The sequence below is a fragment of the Tachypleus tridentatus genome, chromosome 3 (assembly GCF_004210375.1).
Source record: "Tachypleus tridentatus isolate NWPU-2018 chromosome 3, ASM421037v1, whole genome shotgun sequence".
In the NCBI taxonomy this organism is placed as follows: Eukaryota; Metazoa; Arthropoda; class Merostomata; order Xiphosura; family Limulidae; genus Tachypleus; species Tachypleus tridentatus.
This window is the reverse complement of record NC_134827.1, coordinates 58,670,510-58,691,361: the sequence shown is the minus strand read 5'-3', so window position 1 is coordinate 58,691,361 and position 20,852 is coordinate 58,670,510. Positions and strand designations below refer to the sequence as shown.

Below are 20,852 nucleotides of genomic sequence, written 5' to 3'. Positions count from 1 at the left end.
AAAAGTCAAGAATAATAACGATAATTAATTTATTAAAATAATAATAATAAAAAAAAAACCACCACTTAATCCTAATAACAATTCACGAAAGGGGACGAAGAGGAACTACAAAGTTCCTGAACACCCCAGTTGGAGAGAGAACTCTTCGGATTTCTCTCTCTCTAAACTGAACCCCTGCCACGTTAGTTTAGTTTAGTTTAACAAAATAGGTATATATATAAATGTCTGTACATACAAAGAGACAAAACAAATTAACCTTAAGAATATAGATAGATTTATATAAATATATATACATACAAAGAAACAAATCAAATTAACTTTAACAAGATAGATAGGCATATATAAAAATATATATATATATATACATATAACGGAACAAGACAAATTGACATTAAAAAATTGACAGACATATATAAATATATATATTTATATATATCTCAAATATATATATATACAAAGAGAGAAAAGAAAATAACATTAACAAAATAGATAGACATATATAAATATATGTGCATACAAAGGAACGAAACAAATTAACATTAACAAAATAGATTGGCCTATATACATATATATATATGTACAAAGGAACAAAACAAATTAACTTTAAGAAAATAGACAGACACATATAAATATATATACATACAAAGTAACAAAACGAATTAACATTAACGAAATTCATAGAGATATATAAATATATGTGCACACAAATAAAGAAAACAAATTAACATTGACAAACTATATAGGCATATGTAAATATATATATGTACAAAGAAACAAAACAAATTAACATTAAGATAAGATATAGACTTATATAAATATATGTGCATACAAAGAGACAAACAAATTAACATTAACAAAATAGACATATTTAAATATATATACATAAAAAGGAACATAACAAGTTAACATGAACAAAATAGATAGAGATATTTAAATATATATACATATAAAGAAACAAAATAAATTAACATTAACAAAATAGATAGACATTTATAAATATATATATACAAAGGAACAAAAGAAATGAACGTTAACAAAATAGATAGACATGTATTAATATATGTACATACAAAGGAACAAAACAAATTAATATTAACAAAATTCATAGAGATATATAAATATGTGTTCACACAAAGGAACAAAACAAATTAACATTAACAAAATAGACAGATATGTATAAATATATATGTTTTTTACTTTTTTTAGTTCCCTTGCCAGCTGCTATTTACTTGTTCAAACCTGATAATTTGAAAAAGTGTAAGTTAGTTAAATAAGGCAATATTGGTAATATAGATAATAAATTACAGACAAAATTTGTAAAAAAAATTAGTAAAACTTTTATTTCTATATACGTAATGTTTCAACTACTATTATGAGACTCCCACCCTTAATAAACAGCTCGTATTTGACAGTGATTTTTCATCTGATGTTGTTCATAGAGTCGTGAGAAGATTTGGTAAAATTACAAATGTTGATCTAAAAGTAAGCTAAATTCAAAATTTGATAATAAAGATAATAACGGAAATGTCATTTTTCTCAAATGTTCCAGATCTTTCGTGTTAAATGTTTAGAAAACACAAAAACGTGTTCCAATTTGTAAACCTTTGAATAAAATTAGTCAAATGTTAAAGAAAACTAAATATATAATTAACATAATAAAGTAAATGATATTTACAAAACTGAATGTGAATCGGTTGTGTGTTGGTCGAATTAGAAGAAGCTTATAATAAATAAACATAACAAAAATATCAGAAATAAAAGTTCTGTACCAGTTGAAGATGCAAGTCATATCGGTGTTATCATTCAGTTAGAAAAAAAGTTATTTTAGCTCAACCAAATGATATGTCAGCTAGAGATATCAGACAAACTATAGAAATAATGAAACACATTAAAAGTAATTATCTGATCTTAAATTAGGATGAAAGATTGGCAAGTCAGAAAGTATGTAGATGGCGTGCTCTTCTTTGAATTCGGTTTGAGAAGTAAGTGGTTACATGATAAATGACATTTGTATATGTGCATGCTTTGCCCTGATTTTGATTTTACACTCCTGAAAATGACGTCATTGGACATCGAAACATGTAGATTATCTGTTTCGAGACCGCTGACTGTATCAGAATAAAGTTTTTAAATTATGTACTTTGTTCTTATGGCAAAGCCACATCAGGCTATCTTCTGAGCTCATCGAAGGGAATCGAACCCCTGATTTTAGCGTTGTAAATCCATAGACTTACCGCTGTACTGGCGGGGTACAATTATGTACTTAAGAAAAAGTTCAGTGTATTAATTATTTGCCTGTTTTTTGTTAAGCACAAAGCTGTATAACGGACTACCTATGGTGTTTTATCACGGTTTTTTTTTCAAAATCTGGTTTTAACATAATAACCTTCAAACCTATTGCTAAACAATTGAGGAGATATAGCAAGAGACAGAAACTTCTGATTTTTCTTTTTTTTTTTCCTTTTTAAATTTGAGGTGCTCGGTTTACGATTGCGCAGATTCTGTTTATTTCTTTTTGTATTTCTAAATAAACTTAGGTAATCAACTTTGTACAGATGATTCCAAACAAGTACCAGTTATAAAATTTCGAGTTTAGGAACAATTAATAACTGCAATGCCTATTTTCTTTTCTTTTAATGACAAAGAAATATATTAATTGTGTATAACTGAGCAGAGCAAATCTTTAACAGAAAAAAATGGGATTTTTTTTATCTGGTGAATTTGGATTATATATCTATTAATTTGGATATATAAAGCACTGCATCCAACTTATATATGACGTCTGAATCATCCTTTTACTTACCAGAGGACACCCAGCGGCTCAGCGGTATGTCTGCGCATTTACAACGCTAAAAATTGGGTTTCGATACCCGTTGTGGGTAGAGCACAGATGAGCAACTTTGTGCTTAATTCAAAAACACAAACAACAACTTACCAGAGTTAGTCTTTATTTATATAGCTATTTGAAAAGTGTGTAACATTAATGATGCTAATTTGTTATTTTGAAATATACAATGGAGATTCTCTTTAAGATAATGTAATATTTTTCTCAGTGCTCTTTGTAGCACTGGTAGGCTATGGAGAAGTGTAAACTAGTAGATCTCCCACTGTTTTTAAGTAAACACCATATAGTTTGATAAATTAAATGTATTAGTGACGAAAAAATTAAGTAAAAATAAATAAAAATTGCTTATTTTTAAATGAAGTAAATTAGGGACATTCTCGCACTCACTCCTGACCACATCGCGCACTCTCTCGCACGCGCAATGGGCCCCTGACGGCGGTGTGCTCTGACCATATGGCCTTTTTAACTGTTAGGTAAAACGGTCCTGTCGAGAGGATATAATAATTTATAATTAAAGCACAGTTTCGCCATTTATCACTGAGACCAATTTCGAAGAATTTCATTTTTCATCAGTAACCTCGGACAAAGACAAATCGAGAAAACAAGACTAGGTCTCTTTGCACTGGTAGTCTGTATGTTTTAAGTTTGATTTTTGAGGTGCCCTTTAACCACTGAAGTTAACTTATATTTGTTTGGATACAGAGCTGTCAACTTAGAAGTATAGTAAAGAGGGAGATACTCCTGTTGCAGTGCCCTCCTAGGGACTTTCTGGTGGTATTTCATGAAGTTGATATGATTGAAATTCTCTATATAGAATCGTAATAAAACAAACATCTGACCGCAATCTGTTACGCATGTTTATCAAAAATAAATAAATGCGGCGTTTTGTCGTACTAGAGGGATTTCTCAGTAGTAATGTTCATAATTAAACAAAGCTGTATGGTTTGTTTTTTTGCGGTATGGAAAAATCTGTATATCAGTGGAAAATATTTATTCAAACGGGATATATATATATAAATATATACATATCTGTAATTGGGACGTACATTTAAACTCCAATTAAGTAATGGGTATATAACGTCTAGTTTAGTTTTAAAACTTGCATTAATATTTGTTTTTAACACGAGCTAACCTAGCATCGTTTAGAACTAAGCCTTGAACGGTCAACAGCAGAGGCATTTCAGAAAGTGATGATTTAGAGTTACTTGTATAGTGAACTAAATATTACTGCAAATGTAGTATGATGAAATCTATATGTATTATAATTTGGTGATAATTTTCTGGGCTTTATAACATCCTTCTTGTATCCTTCATTGCAGAAATGGCGTTTCAACTTTGAGAATCACTATGGACATAATCATATGGTAATGCATTGTGCATCTGCTTCAACTTCAACATTGTATCTTTGGGGTTTTACTTTGTTGTTAGTTTCATAAAATACTGAAACTAATTATTTCTTATATATTATTCCCATCTCCCCACCTTATTATGTAACAATACCATTATCTCTATTTTTTATGTTTCGCTCTCAATGCACTAATCATTTGACGAATCTCCAACTGTATATGCAAAAACGGCTCGTTTGGGTTGAGAAAATATTTTACATAGAAGAGCGAACATCGTTTCGACCTTCTTCGGTCATCGTCAGGTTCACAAAGAAAGAGGTAACTGACCGGAAGCTGACATCATGTTTGGAAGGGGTTGTGTAACTAAGTGTCGGAATGTAGAGGGCGGTGTTAGATGTTTGAATATATAATTTTATTTATTTTATTATATTACTATAGGTATAAAGGCGTTCCTTTATATTCGTTTATTTTGGGTTTAAGTTGTTATATAAGTAAGGCTTCCTTAATTTTGCGTTTGTTTATGTTTGTTTCTTTATTTAGTATTTGAGTGTTTTCTATGGTTATGTTGTGTTTATTTGACTTGCAGTGTTCGAAAACGTGTGAAGGTGACTTTTTTATGTTCTTTGAATCTGGTTTCCATCTTTCTACTTGTTTCTCCAATATAGAAGTCGTGGCAGTTATCACATTGTATTTTATAAATAATGTTGGTGTGGTGTTTGTCAGTGTAGTTTTTACATAGTATAAACCTCAGTTTTGTGCCTGGTTTTTTTGAATAAATTTGGTATTAACTGGAATGTCACCTTCACACGTTTTCGAACACTGCAAATCAAATAAACACAACATAACCATAGAAAACACTCAAATACTAAATAAAGAAACAAACATAAACAAACGCAAAATTAAGGAAGCCTTACTTATATAACAACTTAAACCCAAAATAAACGAATATAAAGGAACGCCTTTATACCTATAGTAATATAATAAAATAAATAAAATTATATATTCAAACATCTAACACCGCCCTCTACATTCCGACACTTAGTTACACAACCCCTTCCAAACATGATGTCAGCTTCCGGTCAGTTACCTCTTTCTTTGTGAACCTGACGATGACCGAAGAAGGTCGAAACGTTGTTTGCTCTTCTATGTAAGATATTTTCTCAACCCAAACGAGCCGTTTTTGCATATATATTTCTCTACAAGTGGGTTTTCTCGACATCACCGAATCTCCAACTGATATGTCAAACCAACTGGGATATCTTCGACCGAGTTTTTCTTTCATCCGATCTGGACCCCCGGTTTAGCTTAATCGCATCACTTTTACAAATGCATCTAGAACGTTTTAAGCATATTTCATCGCTATATCGTTTATCTTGTCATTTACAAGTTAACTTACTCTTGTTGACACTCATGAACTCGGGTCAGGTCACAAGTCCGGTCCAGCGACTTAAACCTCGAAAATAGTGCCAAACATCTTCACTTTTATTCCTAATCAAAACAACCCAAACCTTTCCAAATTACCTGTTTTTTTAAATCCACATCAAGATGACGGAATGGCTCGTTTGGCAAGATTTAAGAAGTTGATCATCGTCGAGTTTTCATAACACGTATAGTTTTATGAGTATATATATATATGTATGCCATATCTTAAAACTTTATCCAAATACTCTCAAAGACAAAATATACAGAAATAAAAACAAATGTTAAAAATGTATAAAGTCATCACTTTTAATATTTTTTTCACTTAATAAACAGTATATACATGTACGCATGTCCAAGAAAGCTGCACCATGAACAGGAACGAACCCCTCTAAGAAAATCCTGGTGACGCCCATGTTGTTGATGAAATTTCCCAAGACCGGTCTAAGTCAGTGGCAAATAACGGATCGAACGATAAAGTGAGCTTGACGTTTTATTTTCTTTACTTACTTTTACTAAGTATTGTGATAGCTTTCAGACAGATTTTTAGATAATTATTACATTAGGACAAACCTGCTTCTGCTAAAATACACTAAAATTCATATAAATAAAAAATTATACCTAGTATTTAGAATGCTCATACTGTGAATCCGAAGGTTGATGGTTCGCAATCCATTGCTTCAGGCTATGGGCGCATCATAACTGATGCTCAAATGTCATTATTCAATCAAAATTACAGTAGTACAATAATAAATGATGTCTATTATCAACCAACTATGTTCCCTTTGGTATATAAATTCAAAGTTAAGGACAACTATGGGCAGATCAAAGGTCTGAGATCGCAACCCGCAGGCCATGACCAACTCATAATAGTATCTCAGTTGGATAAACATTTTCATTGTAATTTTACTCAAGGAACACAATAAACCAATCGAAGTAACAATAGCAACACAAGAAAAATTAAGTCTATTTAATAATACGAATTTTTAATTCGTTAAAACCATAATTTATTTTTCGAAACATCTGTTATCACAAAACGTGATATCAGTAAATGATATTTTTGCAAACAACATTTGTTGCAGGTGAAAGTAACTTCTTTTCAGACAATTTGGTTAGAATAATTTTTGACACTTTAGTTTTTATAAATTCAAAACCTGTTAGAATAAGATACAGGATAGAACATGGACTGAACATTCAGATATCAGTTGTTGGGCTGGGGTACTCAACAGCTTGCCCACTGAACTCACGAGCCATTTAACTGTAGGTGCTGCTATAATACTGTCGCAACTGATTTTCTTTGTCCGTTTCTGCTCACGGATAAATGTATAATAAGTATACAGTAACTTATAGTAGTTGATATGTCTCATTGCGTAGTTCATATAAAAGCAGGTGTGAAGCAGAACACAATAAACGACTCGCAACCTTCAAATGGATATCCTCCAGCAATGGATCATTCTAAGCCCTTTGCTTCAGATTACTGTTTCTCTTCTTAAATTAAACGCTAAATCCTTTTAGAGATTGTTCTGCCTTGCTTTATGGATTTAACAGAGGATACAACAGTGCAATACTGTAATAGATTTCAGTTGGCTCGGCCTTTCGCCTGTCTTTCTTTTTTGAAGTCCAGTTGGGACGATTCTAACTGAACCAGTGATTTCACCTGTATTTCCTTGGATTTGATAATGGTTGTTTTGAGGAGCCTAACTTATTGTCAGAGTTAGGCGCTGATTTTTGCCAAAATATACCGGCATATTTTCCCTCAGTTAGCTTTCAAATTTGTTTTTGGAACTATTTTCAATTATCCTTGATTTGTTATCAAAGAATGTGGCAACAACTTGCACCAATGTTGATATTAATTTTTTCTTAGCCATTATTAAACACTAGGTGAAAATATCTTAGCTTTTGTTGTCTTTCACGTAAACTGTTCAAACAGCTTGAAGTTAATATCAAGGTTCCATGATTAAGCTGTTCATCCAGCTTGAAATTAATATCGAGGTTCCATGATTCCTTCTAGACTAGTGGTGTACAAACCTTTTGAGTCAGGGGCCATAAACAGACTTCTCATAACTGTTGGGGGCCACAGAAAAGTGAAGATTAAATCGTCCCATAGTTGTTTCACACAAGATGGACATTACATTTAAGAGCACACAAATAACGATTACATCAAAAGTTTGCACATTATTCTAAGAAATGTTATGATATGTCAAAGTCACAAAGTCAGTGCGATGGATGGTGCTGCATGCCATTTACGAGCTTAGAAATGTCCGGCTTGATGTTTGACGATGAAAGACGCAAGACTGCTTCCAGATGCTCATCAGTCAGCTGATTGCGAGTATTGTTTTTGTTCAGTTTCATATGCGAGAAAACCTGTTCGCAGGAGTACATGCTGCCAAATATGCTGGTGTGGACAAGTGGATTCTCTTTCAGATTAGCAAATCTATCAGGCAACGTTTTGTAGAAGTCAAATAAACTGTTTTCTCGGTAAATAGCATGCAGTTCATCAGATGCCTGGAGATCAGTAAGTTCGAGGTGATATTCTGCTGACAAGTCATCCACTGACACACTGAACGGATCAGCAAAAAGTTTCATCAACAATCTTCAGTGGTCAAAGTCATGAAACCGTGAGTTCAAGGATTGAATCATGGTATCTAGCTTCCCAACATAAACTTGTGTGTCAATGTTTTGATTCTTCTGCAGCTGTGACTGAAAAATGGGAAAGTGAACGAAGTTGCCTGATGCTGCTTGCTGCCGGAACAACTACAACTTTGTCCTGAAAGCTGAGACGTGATTTGCAAGCTGACAGACAAGCTGAATTTTGCCTTGCAACTTCAAATTTAGATCATTCAAGTGTTGTGTCATGTCGCCCAAAAAGGTCAAATCAGCTTGTCATGCTGGATCAGTCATAGAAATCACTACTGTGTCTTTGTTCTTGCTTCTGAGGAATTCTATCACCTCATCAATCAACTCCCAGAATCTTCTGAGCATCTTCCCTCGACTCAGCCAGCGTACTTTACTTCACAGTGCTATACAAAGTTACCATAGTCTGAATCAATTTCTTCAAGAAGACTTTGAAACTGACGGTGATTGAGCCCTCGTGATTGGATTAAATTAATGGTTTTCGTCACTAATGCAATCAGTGCCTGAAAACCAAGTTCTTCAGTGCACAGGTTCTGTTGATGAATAATACAGTGCAACTTCACCAACTGTCTGTTCTGCTTTCCTCGATGCGTCATCAACAGTGCTACCAACCCGCTACTTTCTCCGGTCATGGCTTGTGCTCCATCACTTGTCACACTTACCAGTTTCATGAAATCCAATGAAACACTACTACACAGTCGTACTGTTTCCTCGACTAGAGCAGACCCAGTTGTCTTACCCTTCATGGAACTCATGCCAATTAGTTCCTCTGTGATATCAAACGATGACGACGAACAAAACTAGTAGCTGTGCTGTTGAACTGATGTCAGTCGACTCGTCTGCTGCCAAAGAGAAGTAGAAAAAGTTGGCTGCTTTATTTGTAAGATGTCTTGTCACGTCTGCTGAGAGGTGTGAAATTTTTTGTTGAACTGTCATACGATTCAAACCCACCGTCTGTAGCTTGCGAACTGCTTCCAGAAACAACTTTTCCGATGCAGTAATCATACATTGCTTGACAAAATCACCATCACTGAACGGTCGGCCAGATTTCGCTATCATCAAAAAAATATCGTAACTGACCTCAATGCTGCACCTAAGTCTGCTGACTGCTTTGAGAAAACGTTCTGCTGGTGATTCATCGATCGCCGCAGAAATTCAATTCGAGCTGTTCGTTCATCACCAACAACGTTGTGAAAATCTTTATGCTTCTACTCATAATGACGCTTTATATTGGATACCTTCGCCACTGCTACTGTCGAATGACACAGCAGACAAATCACGTTTTTCTGTTGTGCTCGGCATGGTCAAGTGTGTTAAGGTGTGCGGACTCGTAATCTGAGAGTCGCGGATTCGCATCCCCTTCGAGCCAAACATGCTCGCCCTTTCAGCAGTGGGGGCATTATAATGTGACGGTCAATCCCACTATTTATTGGTAAAAGAGTAGCCCAAGAGTTGGCGGTGGGTAGTGATGACTAGCTGCCTTCCCTCTAGTCTTACACTGCTAAATTAGGGACGGCTAGAACAAATAGCCCTCAAGTAGTTTTGCGCGAAATTGAAAAACAAACAAACAAACAAACAATCTTCTGTTGTGGAACAAAACAGTATTGCGCAGTCCAATCATCATGAAATTGTCGGTTTTCGTCTTCAACTTTTCTTTTACGATTAGCTGCCATTTTTGTTACGAAATAATATCAAAATAGGGCTCGTAAGTAAATTTCGAAGAACAATTGGAACGCGTGAGATTTCGTAATTATGGAACTATTACGTCATTGCGCCAATGATTAAATGCCTATGCATTAACGAGATTTGCTTATTAAATTTTCTTTATTGCTCGACACAAATATGGAACCATCCAGTACCTAATCTAATGAATATCTTTCTATGGCGCTTAATCTTAGTGCAGGCGCGAACTCTAAGCGCGCGAACTCTCTATGTTTGACTTTCCCGTTGGATATCGCAGGCCACTCGATGAAAAAAAGCAAACACTTTTTCACGACTATACATGGACACTTCCCTGAAACGAACCTGAGTACGGTGTCATACTCTGGCCCAAAGTTATACCAAATATCACATCCTAAGTATAGACGCCATCAAAGTACGGGATGGAGGACGAGGTCTAGTGCACCTGACCCTCCTGGATATTCCACATAATTACCCAAATACCAACACAAAAAGCCCGCTCGCCACTCGGCAACTCGTCGCGGGCCGGACTTTGTGCACCACTTTTCTAGACGAATCGTGAATCTTTAACCAGCATTTTAGTGCTAAATCTTGTTCACGCTTTTGTCTGTTTGTCTAATTTATTGCATTTCCCTGTTACTTTTTATATAATAATAATATTTCAGAAAAGTGTCGCTGATAAAAACAATTATTTCTGTTCTATTATACTGTGGGAGAGTTAACTTTGTAAGATCATAAAACAATAAACAGGTTTGTAATATCTACATCTGTTTAACTTATGTTACCACCATCTATTTATACATGTGGATGTTAGATTTCTCTTTATAAGTCTTAGATAACATAGAACTGGAAACGTAAAGATTTGAAATTAATCTTCCATTAAATTTTCTGTTTTATTAGAAAAATATAGTTATTGACTTTTAATCTACAAATGCAACCTCCATCACGGTGGCTCAGGAGTCAAGTTTGAGTGTGGGCGCTGCTGACTTACCACTCAGCCACCAGGGATCTCATACGCTTAGATATCATACCAAGTCAAACTGAAATAATCTAAGATTTTCATCGTCAAAATATAAATACATACTGTTACTTTATTATGAAGTAGATAACAGAAAGGCTACTTCAGTAATTGGGGTTAAGTAATGTTTTAGCTTGATCAGCTGATATTCGAGGTATTTCATTATTTTGTTTGAAGTTAAGCACTTAGCAACACAATGGAATGTCTGTGTTTTGCTCATCATGGGTATCAAACCCGGATTTTAACATTATTAGTCTGGAGGCGTACCACTGTGCCACTGGTGGGGGGATTTCATTCTCTGTCAGATATTATTTCTGAGAAAATGTTATTGGTATGCTCTTCAACAAGCAGTTCCTTCATTCTTTGATGAAACAACTATTGATTTCAAAACTTCTATTCTAAATCCTCCCTCAGTGACTCAGCAATATGTCTGCGGACTTACAACGCTAGAAACCGGTTTCGGTACCCATGGTAGGCAGAGCACAGATAGCCCATTTGTAGCTCTGTACTTACCCTCAAAGAAATAAACAAACAACTCTCTTCTAAAAGTAGTCGAAATTAAATGGTTCATCAAATAAAAATTATCTACAGAGGAAAGTAAATGGGTTGTGGTTTTCAGTTACCACCCTTTAATAGGGATTCTTGACTTAATTTTTATCAACTCTTTTGACCTTTTTTAACGAGAACACGACGTTTACTGAGCTGAAAAAGTAGGTAAAATTTGTTATGAATCTTTGTACAGGTTTTTTGGTCTTCGGACAAGTTATTACAACAAAATTAAAATTCCAAAGTAAAATAAATTCTTTTTTTCTTAATAAATATCTATATTTTTCCGTCCAATTCAATTTTACCTTTTTTTCTTAACTGAATATTACTTCCTTTGCGATATAAACATTGCAGTCATTTACATTAAAACCACGCACGTGTCAAACTTCCTTTGCGATATAAACATTGCAGTCATTTACATTAAAACCACGCATGTATCAAACTTCCTTTACGATATAAACATTGCAGTCATTTACATTAAAAACCACGCACATGCCAAACTTCCTTTGCGATATAAACATTGCAGTCACTTACATTAAAATCCACGCACGTGTCAAGCTGTAGTGATGTAAACGTGTACTTTACAAAACTTTGTAACACCTCGAATGGATAACCTACGATATAATGTTTTGGTTTGATTTAGATTAAAAATCGAATACTTCTGATAGAATTACTTAACCCCATAAGATCAACCTGTCTCCACTTTGAAGATAGAGATAAAACGATTGTATGTATTTACTGATTTTTACGATACCTTCAAAGGTTCTAATCAATACCAATTTTGTGGTGTTTCATACTATATGCTACAAACCAGTGGTACCCAGAAGATGACCCATAGGCCACATTCGTCCCTTGGATTTACTGTCATCATCGGAAGAGACTTAATATGGAAAATAATTAGGTGTGTTTGTGTGTTTTTCTTATAGCAAAGCCACATCGGGCTATCTGCTCAGCCCACCGAGGAGAATCGAACCCTGATTTTAGCGTTGTAAATCCGGAGACATACCGCTGTACTAGTGGGGGCAATAATTGGGAACCACTTTTGTAAAAACAGATAATGGTTTTTTCATAAGACAACAATACATTTATTACACTTTGCTTTCTTTTACCATTTTTTTCGTACTATTTGTTCAGAAAAACATTCTAGTTATTGTAAATTACAGTTTACAATCAATTAAATATTTAGGAAAAAATCGACGCCTTATTAACTATATTGCATTTTTATAATAAAAAGATTGAAATACTAGCAAGTTATTTTTATGAAGCATTTATCTGGATGAGGTATTTTAAGTGAAGTGTAGAAACAGCGTTTTGGTTTGTTTTGACAATGGACTAATTAGTGAATAAAATATTAGTGAACTAATGACCATAAACTTATTATTAAATAAAGGGTGAAGTAAACACATAAATTTCTACCTTGTTATAAGTGAAAAATTCTGTGCTGCAAAGCTTTTATGAACCAAATAAAATTTGGCACTTATTTTCAAATCAAAATATTCGCCAAATATCTGTTTAAATAACACGTTTTTAAAACTTAGTACTTCTTTTCCAAAATATTCCGTTTGTAATATCTATTTTTTGGTACATGCTTTAACTCTTTAGAAGTTTAGATCCAAGTCCACTACTGGGGAATGTCAGTGTACTTCTAAGAATTTGCAATATTTTCCTCCAGAGGGCGAGCCTATAGTGAGATGGTCATACAATCAGTTTGTGCACAAAGCGGTATAAAAGTACAGGTTAAAGAAATTGACAGGTGGCAGTGTAGCACGTTTTTTTATGTTTTCGGAACTTATGGGTATATATTCTCAAAAGATAAATTCTTTGCATAGTTTCACTACACAGATCGAATTTTTATGATATGACTTTGTTATATGAATTTTCGTGGCTGTTGTCATGGCAGTAAATTTGACAACTAAGACCACAGAGATTGTTTTAAAAGGAGGTCGACCTTGGGGGTTTCAACTTCAAGGTGGAATTGAAAACGGAGACATTCTGACAGTGTCTCAGGTAACTACTTTACTCACTTTTCATTTTTTTTGTGTACAAAACAATTTCATACCAGAAAGTAACTTATTCTCTATAAGATAAGATAGTGTCAAATAAAATATACAACTTCTACAGTATTACTAAAGTTGATAAGAATATAAAATAACGACTTCAGAAAGGATGATTGAGGAATTTGTCACGGCTTGCTTTCACTTTATTACACTTTCTTCTAAACTGGATTTGTTGTTCAACAGTTTCTCAAGCTATGTCTATTTTAGTACACAGCAGTATCTTGAGTTCTAGTTATATAATAATATAAATAATATTAGAAACACACACACACATATATATATATATATACATTTAAATCTTCATTGAAGACAGAAGTTTATTAATGTAAGCTGTACAATATGGTTGAAACCTCACGAAACTTTTCTTTAAATAAAAGATAGAGTAAAATAATAAAAACAACAAACTCTATCGAGAATTAATTTCTCACAAAGTGAATGTTTTATTATGAGAAACTAAACAATCGATAGCATTACCTCTTTTAGGTTAAAACTGAACACGTTTCGTAGTTCAAGTGTGACGTTCATAAGGAAATGTGACTGGACCTAACGACGATTTTGTCAATTCACATGGTTCATCTTCTCACCATTACCATACGTTTACACTATAAACTCCACAGGCAAATGTTTATTTTGATGTATTTGAAAGTAATATTTCAAAATACGATGGTAACGGTTTGAACAAGTTTATTTTATTTTCTTGTAAATTAATTATTATATTAGTAAAAAAACGGCTATGAAACATGAAGTCGGAACAAACTGATTTATTTTGGCTGTGCTGTGCCTCGTTTACATGAAGGCTAACAGCATGTTTCTACAGACGCAGAACAATGTCTCACCTCCGTGATTACCGAATGTCACTGACTCTAGCTTTAAATAAATGCATTTCTATTCATAAGCACAAAATTATAACTCTAAGAGTTGAATGTGGTAATCAAATGAAATCGACCATCAAACTTTCCGTAATTTTTATAAATATTTAAGAAGTTTTGAACGATGTTTAAATTGTGGGCAGTTGCTTTAAGTTTCTCTTTACGTGAATTGAATCGTCATATTTTTTGTTTGGTGTTTAGTGTGTGTTTTTCTCATAGCAAAACCACATTAGGCTATCTGCTGAGCCCACTGAGGGGGAATCGAACACCCTGATTTTAGCGTGGTAAATTCGTAGACTTACCGCTGTACCAGCGGGGAACATTTGCTATAGTACTGTCTAAAAGGGTTTCAAATACTACTGTTATTGAGGATTCTTATGTTTTAACACAGTAAGCGTTCGTGTAAATATATATAAGGACAAGTTCACAGGACAGTGAGAATGAAAATATTTAGTGTCCTTATGTACAGAATATTTTGTTTTCTATGAAGAAATTCATTAAACAGTTTTGTTTATTTATATGTATATTTTGCTTTATAAAATTTGTGCTTAAGATATTTTTTCAGGGGTCTCTAATGTTCTCCTTGCCACAGAGCTACTTAATTCATTTCATATTCATTACTGAATAAAATTTACTTACAAATTTATTTGAATACATGCTCTAGCCATGGGGCTAACGCTAGAGTTCGAGACATTTTTTTTTTTTTTTTTGTAGAAGGTCTGCCACCTGGACTTATACAGTTTCGAACTATTGGCTTGCAACTAAGGTTTCTTAGTTTGTTTTTGTAAATGTGGAAAGAATTGTGCACAATTATATAGTTTTTCCATAAACCAACCTTGAAAACGATCTTGCACTTCTTATGGATATTTTATGATCTAATCAGTTTATTTGTTTGTTTTTTGAATTTCGCGCAAAGCTACTCGAGGGCTATCTGCGCTAGCCGTCCACAATTTTGCAGTGTAAGACTAGAGGGAAGGCAGCTAGTCATCACCACCCACCACCAACTCTTGGGCTACTCTTTTACCAACGAATAGTGCAATTGACCGTCACATTATAACGCCCCCACGGCTAAAAGGGCGAGCATGTTTGGCGCGACGGGGATGCGAACCCGCGACCCTCAAATTACGAGTCGCACGCCTGGCCATGCCATCAGTGTGTCAGTGTATTTTATAAGTGCCCAATTCATTGTAATAAATACACTTGTATCTTGTAGTCATATATGTGTCAAATGCTACAATCGTTAATTTAATATTGTTTTATTTCGCACGTTACTCGCGTTATTGTTGTAGTGGGTGAAGCTTTAACATATAATATTTTATGTTTGCTTCCCATCACTTATCTGTAAATACATTCTAGGTTTAAAAATTACAATTTATATTGAAAAAAAAGAAAAAGCAGAACGAGACATCTTAAACATTTCTCCTGCGATTTAATTAAATTATTATTTTTAAATATAAGTTACTTTTCTCCACAAAAACAGAATTACAACAGTTGTTGTATATTATGTCAATTTGTTGCAGTGGCTTTTAGCGAGAAGTACTAGTGACTTTATCTCCAGGACCTCTAAAACGTTAATTAAGATGGTTTAAAATCGCATACCAGTAATGTTATTTATACCCTTGAAAAAATCTGAAAAACACTCAAATAAATAACCCGTTGTTATTAACATCTAGCGCAAGATCAAATTTTCAACCTAAACTAGGCCTGACATCCAAATTGACAATACTCATGCAGGATCGATCAAAGTCTGCACGTTTTTACAAGATTCCATAAAATGTTCCAAAGTTTTGAAAGTTTCAAAATGCTAACATAAAATATAAGTTGCTCTCTTATTATTTGTATGGCAGGTGGCACATGATGGCAAAGCTGCTAAAGAAGGAAGCTTGAAAGTTGGTGATCGAGTCCTCAAAATCAATGATGTCCAGTGCTTTTCCTTGGCAGAGGCTTTGGATCTCATCAACAATGCATTCAGAACTCTCAGTATTTTGATACGAAGGTATGATGTTATAGAAGTTTGAGTTTTAGTCCAATTACAACCATCTCGATGAATTAGATTCACCCCAGACTTGCAATTTATAATTATAATTATTTCTTATGGGGAATCAGAATTATTTAAACGATATCGATAATAAGATATGTATTTAGCTATTTATTGTTTTGGAAAACTTTCAAAAATTAAATAAACTTAGTAATTTTGAACAAAACAGTTAACATGGTAAAACTGAGTGATGTGTTGAGTGTGGTAGGACCTATATTTACTCAGAGAATCAGCAGAGAAAAGGGTGGTGGATAATTTAAAGAAAGTTAATGTGCTACATACATCAGTTTCTTACAAGTACATGGTGTTTCTATCAGTTTTAATCTGGTGTATACTAGAAATACATAAGCTGTGTGCATTATCTTTATGTAACATACATATTTAAAATTGACATTTTTATGAAATGTAAAGTTAATTTCATCTGACACACCATATGCTAGTTTGTTTTTATTTACCATAAACATTGATTATGAAAGAGTGTGAGCTAAATATTAAAGAGTAAGAATATAAACCTGAATAAACATTTAATAAATCGGATGTACCTATAAGTTCAAACTTTGCGATATGCTGTGCACATACACTGAGCCTATCCTCTTATTCCACTCCTTCCAAAATCCTTTAACAGGTTAACTGAAATTTTAAAAAGCAGCTATTTATGAACGTGAAGCAATAATTGTAGTACCTTAAAAATTAAGTGACACTATTAATAATTTGTATTTTCTTCTGTATGTCGTAATGTCCTGTAAGTTAACCTACGACGTGTTTGAGATAGTAATAAACAATTTCTTGTGTTTTCCATGTGCCATTTCTGACATAATGTTATAGAAACTTAAAATGTCAAGTGAATGAGCACACAGCCCATAGTCTGCAAGGCCTAGCAATCAGTAACCATTGTTTATTTATTAATGATTTTATCTGGGTGACACAGGACAATAAGTATTTGCGATTATGAGAAATTCGAGTGAAACAAATAGAAAAGATAGACGCATGCACACAGCATACACTTTAACATGAAATATAAACTTGAGTTTGATTACTCATCCTTTGGGAAAAATTAGAGTAAGCTATAATTACTTTTTGTAAGGTTTAAATGTAATAAATGTAATTTTAGCAGACTTAGGCTGCTTTAAAAATAAAGCGAGAAAGGGTCGATTTCAAGAAATGTTCCATTGAAGTACTATTTGAGAAATTTGTGTACACCAGTCCGGCGGAGGGTTTTATATGTAAATATCATAATATATAGTAATTATTATTATTTTAAAAAGCTCGTGTTATTAGCATGTGAAACAGTATTATCTAGTTCTCAACACTCAAGATTCTCCGTGCCAGCACCTGATCTTATCGTTCACATTGAAAACTATAAATATCAATGAGATTTACAGATTGTCTTTTATTTACCTCACGGTTTACTGATGAGGTGCGATGACAATTGCGGCGAGAAGTTTTGCGCTTCGTGTCAGCTAAGTCGCTGATTATCAGAAGCACATGAGATGGGCGTCAGTGAGATCAGACAGATCGTTAGGGTAGATGGTCTGTTTGATACGGTTGTATGTTTCTGTCACCGACATGATCAGATTCTTTTCACCGTTGCCCAAGAACTTTTGTCAAGTTTGGATATTTCCAAAGCAGTAATGAATTTCTATTTTGTAAGTTTCAGACAGTACGTTCCCCTCCTTTCTTTCATGACAACAATTATTTTTAAATTCAGAAAATAATAATAATTAAATACTTGAAACGTTCATTTGCCATTTAAGAGTTTGTTATGGAAGAATGGTGGTGGATACGCCAAAAAATCGAGTTTTGATACTCGCAACGGGCAGAGTACAGATAACCTGTTGTACAGCTTTGGGCTCAAAACAATGAAGATAAATGAAAGACAGGACGAAGTAGCTGTTTTGTATCCGCGATTAACATTGCTCTTGAATTTTTAAATGGAACCAGCTGAATAGAGCTCTGTCTTTAGCACCGTCATCTTCAACATACAATTTATTTAAACATCTGAAACAGTTATTTTGTGTGTGTGCGAATAACCTTGTTCACCTGACAGACATCTACCGTTACATCAGGAAAAGAGCAGAGTAATTTAAACAATTGATTCTAGTTTTACTTGTGGTTTAAAAGTCTGTTACTAACCCTAAGTTAACAAAAAGCGTTCTCTGTTTTGTTTTGTTTTTTTATTTTGCAACGGTCGTTGTCGATGTGTGTTAATAAATAAATAAAAAATAACTTCAAATGCATATTTATTATTGCTATGCTTAAGGAATTATCAATGGGTGCTAAATGTACTTCAGAAAGTAATCTGATGGAAGTAATCTTCCAAAAATTATGCAGATACTAAACACGGGCTAAAACTAAATATGAAAAATAAACTTCAAGATCTACGTTCCAGATATTTCGTTACCACGATCCTAAATTGGTACTTGTTGAAAGAGTAAATAGCGCAATGTACGTATAAATGGTTTTATTTTAATTTTAACTGTTAAATATGTTAAATATGAAATAGAATTTCAATGAATTTTAGAACAAGTGTAAAGATATATTTTCAATTACAAATAATATGTATAATTAATTTGATTATCGTCTTCGAAAGAGAAATATTATCCTAGGTATTTGCTTTCACAATTCTTTGGTGACAAATCGATTAAAATACATATAATGGATACGATGATCCCTCTTCATGACAGTTTATTTTTAATACCTTTATGGTGGCATGCAACATTTGTATGTTACTTCTTTGTAGACTTTTGCACTTTATAGATAAGTTTATTAATTCGACAAATCGAGTCAAGCTGATACAGAGAATTCAGTTCAGGATTTCATCATTCAGGTTCATTGAGATATATTTGATAATAAAAGTACTGTAACTAACAAAGTAACAGAGCCTTACAGCCTCCCCCCCCCCAGCCCGGCATGGCCTGGTGGGTTAAGACGTTCGACTCGTAATCTGAAGGTCGCGGGTTCGAATCCCCGTCGCATTAAAATTGCTCACCCTTTCAACCGTGGGTGTGTTATAATGTGCGATCAATCCCATTATTCGTTGGTAGAAGAGTAGCCCCCCAAAAGTTGACGGTGGGCGGTAATGACTAACTGCCTTCCCTCTAGTCTTACACTGCAAAATTAGCGACGGCTCGCGCTGATAGCCCTCGCGTAGCTTTGCGCGAAATTAAACAAACAAACAAAACCATACATCCCCCCAGTGGCACGTCTGTGGACTTAATACACTAGACTTTCAGTACCCATAGTAACCATAGTAAAGTCTCTTTCCCTGTGTTCAAAGTTTTATCTGCATTAAAGTGTCAGTATAAATAGAATCTTGAGGTCATTGCTACATGAACAAGTGATATGAATGATTTAAAATATTTCGTTTTCAATACGCATAAGTTACGAATAACCTCTATATTTTATAAACAGTGTATATAATTCTTGAATTACAGCATTATAAAACTTTTCAAATGACAATCTGATTCTTTACAATTTGAGTTGATGGAAAAGTATTTATATTATTTCTATGTTATAGAGAGTGCCATAATTTCGATAACTGAAACACAAGGTTGTTTCTTTTAGTTTTTTTCTGTTTTTTGTAAAGATAAGACTGTAAAATAAGTTACTTTTGTGCTCTATTCATCACAGGGACTCTCTAAAGTTAGCGAGTTATAAATTCTAAAGCCAACCGTTGAGCTACCGAGAGTTTATCTGTAGCATAACTGTAATCTTGCGCCAAATTTCAATAAAGACTCTCTGTACGTCTTTTGTTTTGTTTGTCAGTGACATATATATATATATGACCCTATAATAAATTCAATCTATTAACGCAAGTATCGTTCCGCAAATTGTATAACGCAATTTTTTTGACAAATATTACAGTTCAAAATCAGTAATTAAATTACATTATAGAGAGCATCCCTATAAGTTTGGCCACAGCATTTCTGCATTGATTTTGCCAGTTTTTGGGGCAGGTGCTAGTGTACTGTTCTGGTTATGGAACAAGGACCTTGCCTCAGGTCTACGTGACAGTGACAAGTTTCTGCCCATTTTTGAAAACATGGCAGTAAGAGCTTAGAGGTTACTGTTTAGAGTCGGCGTTAGAGAAAGGATTTTATAAGAATATAACTTATGTAACTGTCTACTCTTTTGTCGCTACTCTAATTTATTATGATATACATAAAGCCTGTAAAGTTTTCTCAAAAGGTTTCGACAAATTAATGTTCTAATCTATCGTCGTAGGATGAACGAGTTGGCACAAATGATAAACTTGAATATCAACTTTCTTTCATCAACCTGTTTATCAAAACTATGCTTAAAAGGACGAGCTCTTTTAGACAGGATTATCGAGGTCAGCAGATGAATACTGCTTAGTAGGTAATTTTAGTGTTGTTTTAATCAAATATATGCTGTAGGCG

General features: G+C 33.8%; 1 protein-coding gene across 1 annotated transcript; it reads left to right on the top strand.

Annotated features, from left to right (window-relative positions):
- The first annotated feature begins 13,288 nt into the window (after positions 1 to 13,288).
- Positions 13,289 to 16,432, top strand: LOC143246080 (protein Shroom4-like). Its single transcript, XM_076492295.1, has 2 exons — positions 13,289 to 13,495; positions 16,262 to 16,432. Exons 1-2 carry the CDS (start codon positions 13,382 to 13,384, stop codon positions 16,430 to 16,432), a joined length of 285 nt encoding a protein of 94 aa, XP_076348410.1. The 5' UTR covers positions 13,289 to 13,381.
- Positions 16,433 to 20,852: the final 4,420 nt, after the last annotated feature.

What these genes read in the sequence shown, in the direction of transcription:
- LOC143246080 (XM_076492295.1), top strand. Translation starts at nt 13,382, where the DNA reads ATGGCAGTAAATTTGACAACTAAGACCACAGAGATTGTTTTAAAAGGA. An exon ending in ACATTCTGACAGTGTCTCAG is followed by an intron (nt 13,496 to 16,261) that starts GTAACTACTTTA and finishes TTTGTATGGCAG; the next exon opens with GTGGCACATGATGGCAAAGC.